At 37.9% G+C, this 6,000-nt stretch overlaps 1 protein-coding gene across 1 annotated transcript in view; it reads left to right on the forward strand.

Annotated features, from left to right (window-relative positions):
• The window catches only part of LOC131957937 (DNA polymerase theta), a 58,712-nt gene extending 53,886 nt beyond the window's left edge, over positions 1-4,826 (forward strand). Inside the window, exons 29-30 of the mRNA XM_059322798.1 lie at positions 3,205-3,340; positions 3,631-4,826. Coding sequence (XP_059178781.1) covers positions 3,205-3,340; positions 3,631-3,833 — 339 coding nt within the window. The 3' untranslated portion in view covers positions 3,834-4,826. The remainder of the gene's footprint in view (positions 1-3,204; positions 3,341-3,630) is intronic.
• The last annotated feature ends 1,174 nt before the right edge of the window (positions 4,827-6,000 follow it).

Genomic DNA, 6,000 nt, shown 5'->3' on the forward strand with positions numbered 1-6,000 from the left:
ATTACGACTCCCGACAAATAGGCTCCCGCCATTTAGTTTCTCCACAAAACGGCCCCCGTCATTACGACTCCCGACAAATAGGCTAGCGTCATTTTGGCTCCCGACAAAAAGGCTCCTGTCAATTTGGCTCCAGACAAAAGGACCACTGACACAGTGGCGTAGCTACCGTAAAGCTAGCGTAAGCAAGGCATGGGAGCCCAAGGCACATAGGGGCCCTTTTCCCTCATAAAAAATTAAAACTTTTACAATGGAATTTTAATATTTGTTACATATAAATAATTTTAAAAAAGAAAAAGGTTAAAAGTTCCGAAAAGCCCCCCCCCCTCCCCCATCGTTTCGGCAGTGGGATTCAGTGTTTGTGGGTCAAAAAGAGCCTAATCGTTATAATAACACTACAGGCGATATCACTTTGTCGTGCAAGACATTGAGAGAATCAGCCTATAAATAAACTTTTTAGCAGTAGTGGGCAAGCATAATAATATAGTATAAATACAAAATTAGAACATATAAAATACAAAATGTTGCCTTCAGAATATTTATATATTAAAAAATATCCATCGTAAGTAGAAGTTGATCTCTTCGTTTAACTCCTCTGTAGCCTAACGCAGAGGCGTAGCGAAGGCGAGGCGGGGGGTGCGGACCGCAACGGGTGACACCATTTAGGGGGGGGGGTGACACCAAAGGCAAAACATTGTAAAATGTATAGATAGGAAATGCCATTTTCCAGATCCATTAGTTAAAGTTAAATAGTCTTCTAAGTACAAATCGAAAATTATATCAAGAGGGGGGGGGGGGGGGTGTGACACCATGACGTAAACGTAAACTATAAAGAAAACAATGCTACATCCAACTGTATTATATACAGACTGTAGATAAACATCGTTACTATTAAGTCAGCAGTGATTAAAGCTTGTACGTGTACCAGTATGTGGCATATATATAAATTTTAGGCCTATGTAGGCCGACACACACACACACACACACACACACACACACACATATATATATATATATATATATATATATATATATATATATATATATATATATATATATATATATATATATATATATATGCTTTGTTTCCTGGGAGGGGGTGACAATACGAAGTGCCGCACCGGGTGAGACCCGACCTAGCGACGCCACTGGCCTAACGGCTGACGAAGGGGCCCACTGATAATTTTTGCATAGGGGCCCAAAAATCCTAGCTACGCCACTGCACTGACAATACCGTTTCTGTAGAGACTAAGTCTCGCGGCAAAGCGGTCTCATTGAATATGACATCTGCCAGTGTGACCCCTTCATCAATATTCTTTAGAGTTAGCTTATCCAACACTCTTATGTAATACAACGTATTGGGGGCGGGGGGTGCGGACCGCACCGGGTGACACCATTTAGGGGGGGGTGACACCAAGGCAAAAAATAGCAAAATATCTAGAGAAAAAGTTGAGGGGGTGGGGGTGCAAATCGAAAGTTTGGGGGGGGGGGGTGCAAATCGAAAACTTGAAAGTTTGTCCCCGGGAAGGGTCGCAACGCCTCTGGAGGGGTGACACCATTAAGTGCCGCACCGGGTGACACCCGACCTCGCTACGCCACTGTGCTTGTAGGTTATCAAAAAAAATGCTGTTATCATGTTAACATCATGTATATCATACATTTACACTTCTGTGCTCGCTTTTAAGCAACAGATCTTTTCTGTTGTAAATTAAACATTATCAAAACTTTAGAATTGGTTGAATTTAGCTGTTAAGGGCTCGATTTATTTGTGAATTAATGTTGGTTCATGAAAAAATAATTTCGTTCGGGCATTATAAAGAGGTTATGGTGGTATTGGAGGTAGGACACAATGGTTACTTTTATGCCAATAGTGGTCATATCATTCATTTTTCTGGAGCCAATATGTCGGGAGTCATTTTGTCAAAAGCCAATATGTCGGGAGCCCAATTGCCGGGAGCCAATATGTCGGGAGCCCATTTGTCGGTAGCCAAAATGTCGTGAGCCCATTTGCCGGGAGCCCATTTGTCTTGAGCCCTTATGTCGGGAGCCAATATGTCGGGAGCCGCTTTGTCGGGAGCCAATATGTCCTGAGCCTATTTGTCAGGGGTTAATATGTCGGGAGTCCATTTGTCGGGAGCCTAAATATCGGGAGCCCATTTGTCGGGAGCCTATATGTCGCAAGTCAATATGACGGGAGCCCATTTGACGGGAGCCAATAAGTCGGGGCCCTTTTGACGGGGCTATTTTGACGGGGTCGGTTTGTCGGGAGTCGATTTGACGGGGTCGTATTAACGGGGCCGTTTTGACGGGGCCGATTTGTCCCGGGCCGTTTTGACAGGGCACCCAAACTGATGATCTCTTAATAGCAGGGGTCTCCAAGCTACGGCCCGCCGACCGCATCCGGCCCTCAGAGATCTTTTTGTCCACGGAAAAAAAATGTTTGTTGGAGGTGGCTGAGGAAAAATTCAAAACAAATTGAAAATATAGCATTGGGTGCAAATACCTTTGAAGTAAATGTGGCCGGTTGCCCAGCAAATGACCTCCTTAAAGACAAGTTCAAAGAAGGGCGGGTGGGTTTTATAAGTATTTGCCCAAGGAAGACTTTCCTAATATTAAAACTTTTGAAATTACCTTTCAAATTTTGGAACAACATAAAAACTTTATCAAGAATGAAGAAGGCCAACGTGAAGAACAATTTGAGAACAAACTTGGACCTTGAGTGTGTTGTCGGTCCCCGACAGTATTTCTTTCAGACTTTTTTCTCTGGTGGGGGGGGCACTTGAAATTTGCATGCATATATATATATATATATATACATATATATATATATAGAATTCCGTTGGGGGGTGGGGGGCAAAGAGATGCCTGGAAGAAATTCTGGACTGAACGTATATTTGATAGTTAATCTGGCCCTCGGGCTGAAAAGTTTGGAGACCCCTGTCTTATAGCACCATTGGCACAATAGTTTTTTTTTATTAATTAATTATTTAATTTTTTTAATTACAAATTACCAGCAACAACAAAACTTGTGTATGTATATTTCAGTAATTTTTCTCTTTTTGACACTTTTTAGGACATTCTTTTATGTTTCCACAATACTATGTTGAAATAAAATGTATGTACTATGTTCACACTCGAAAATAAACTTTACGGACTACTGCTCAGGTAGTTCTACTGTAAATCTAACTAATTTTTAATGTAATGTAGGCTGAGAGACAAGCAATTAATACAACAATACAAGGCTCTGCTGCTGATTTGGTCAAAATGGCCATGGTAAACATTGATAATAAGTTGATGCAGCTGTTTCCTTTGTCAGATAAGAGACATTACCTAAACCAACCAAGTAAGTTATTTTAAAGTTTTTTTGTGTGCAAAAAAAAAATGACATTAAAACCTGGTTGATAAAGCTCATTAACTGCTAAACTGGAAAGTCCTGAGTTCCAACTGGAGTTGGAGTCAACTGCCCATGAGGCACATAACAAGTTGATACATTACTTAATTGTGTTGAGGAATTCCCTTCCAACATTAGTTAAAAGAACAATGAAGAAAAAGAAAATATTATATTACATTTTATATTTCTTCTCATTTTTTCATGAGATTTAAAAAAAAAATCATTTGATTCTTTTCTTGTAGATTCCAATATCAGTAAAGGTGGCTTTCTGGTTCTTCAATTACATGATGAATTAATTTATGAAATTTCTGCAAATCATTTATTTGAAATATCAAAACTTGTTAAGCACCAAATGGAGACAGCCCTTAAACTGGATGTATGTCTACCAGTGAAATTAAAAGTTGGTCAAAACTGGGCTGATTTACAGGAATTAATTTTAAACTAATTTCATTCCTCCTGAATTTTATTTGCATAGACAGCTTGAGGCAATGAACTGAATGAAATATTAAATATTGACACATAAAATATGATAAAAATGGCTGTTTTATCAGCAGTATATAGGTTCTTACTTATTTATTTATTAACACCATTGCTCAAAGATGTTTTATTTTAGTGGTCATCCATTTGTACAATGTTCTCAAAAATAGCAATTTTAGACCACACACATTTAGTAACAGGTATTTGTATATATATATACTTTGCCTGTTTTTTAATATTAAATGTAGAATTTAGAGAAAGAACATTTCAATTTCTTGAGCTTACTAATCACTAAAGTACTAATTTTGTAAATATACATTCTATGATTGATTTAAATTTAATTAATCACTGAGCTGGATTTTTTTTAACAAAAATTAGTATTTTCATTTAATAAATGTATACAAAAGGCATATTTTCCCAGTTAGGCCAGTGGACATCATGAATCACCCCTAAATATTTATTTATACAATGCTGAGGCAATCTTTTAAGGTTATCTTATTTATAAATGATAGTATTGATAGGCCCTATGTATTCTTTATTTCTTTTTTAAAGTTTGTTATAAGGAATATGCCTACATTGATTTCAAATTTTAAAATTACATAACTCTCATAAACATGAGTCATTATAAGATCATTTTGATTATGCTGCAGTTAAGTGTGTTCATAATCTCTTGACATAGCTTTAGTTTAGCATTACGTTTGGGTAATCTATTGTGTTTGAATATATTGTTAAAACAGACTGTTGCCTAGTCTATCTCTCTAATATATAATAAAATATATGAAATAAAAATAATAAGCCTATCAATTAATAATTTATTATCCTAATGAAAATTATAATTTACAGTAATATGCATTAGCTGGTGTTGTGTTGTCATTTTGATTTATAATTAAAACTAATTTTATAGGCTACATGATGAATTTTTAAACTTGTAAAATAAAATTTCAGTGTTATTTTTTTTGTGTACCAAAATTTATTTGCATAATATTTTTTTTTTAAATTATCAATAAAAATAAAGCGGGAGTGATTTCCCATAAACTTTCTCGTGTATTACACTTTTTAAATATATAATCTATACTGTTTTGCTGTCTGTGTATCTATCTATGTATCTGTCAAGAACGCTATAGAGAAAACACAAGCAGAGTAAAAACTTTCATAGGAAAACGAAATGTGACGTCACATGGAGCATATAGTAAGATCTAGTGATTTTGTTTTTGGTTCCGATTTAGAGGAAAAGATAACACTATCAACCTAGCGCCCATTGTACCTCTCCCTCAACGGGCCATTTATCTCGTCTATAATAATAGTTTCGCTGTCTGTCTATCTGTTGGAACGCTTTTATTTGTAGAGAAAACACAAGCAGAGTAAAAACTTTCATAGGAAAACGAAACGTGACATCACATGGAGCATATAGTAAGAAATAGTCTCAAGCCGGGAAAGTACACACAGTAATATGACGTCATTGATTCTCGAGTAAACAGTGAATTAAAAAGCCAATTTTGTCTAATCGTAAAAGTGTTTTGCGTGAAGAGTTTCTTTCATGCATCTCTTCGGGTAGTGGCAAAGCCCCTCCCCCAAAAGAACGTCTAAGCCCCTCCCCCCCTACCCTCAAAAGAAATAACGTCATCGATACTATTTAATAAAAATACTGGCATTACCGCCTAACTCATTTGTCTAATCTTAAAAATGGTGTGTGTGAAGAATTTATTTCATGCATCTCTTCGGGTAGGGGCAAAGTACTGCCCAAGTCCCGGGCACGTCCTGCAGCCAGAGTTTCTTCTAGGCATTGTGGAATTTATATAGGAAACATAATTTTACCAGTGTCCCCTCCCCCGGAGAAAAGCGTCTGGAATAAACACTGTCAGCAGCCTACTTGAGACACGGGACAATACGACAACACGGCCCTCGTCCCAGGAAGGGGCCGTGATAAGCTGGCTGATCGGCCCGGGGGGGGGGGGAGGAGAGGACATGAGAGAAAACCCACTAAAACCTAACGCCCCATCCAGCTAATCCAATAAATGTGTTCCCCCCTAGTTCATCATTCCTTTGTGGCTCCTGGGGAGCAAAGTGCTGCAACCACACATCTCCATCGGATTGCTCCCTTTTGGGCTGCTCCCTTTATCTGTGCCCATGTGAGC

Source organism: Physella acuta, unplaced genomic scaffold, assembly GCF_028476545.2.
Source record: "Physella acuta isolate Inbredline_101_S28 unplaced genomic scaffold, ASM2847654v3 ptg001280l, whole genome shotgun sequence".
NCBI lineage: Eukaryota > Metazoa > Mollusca > Gastropoda > Physidae > Physella > Physella acuta.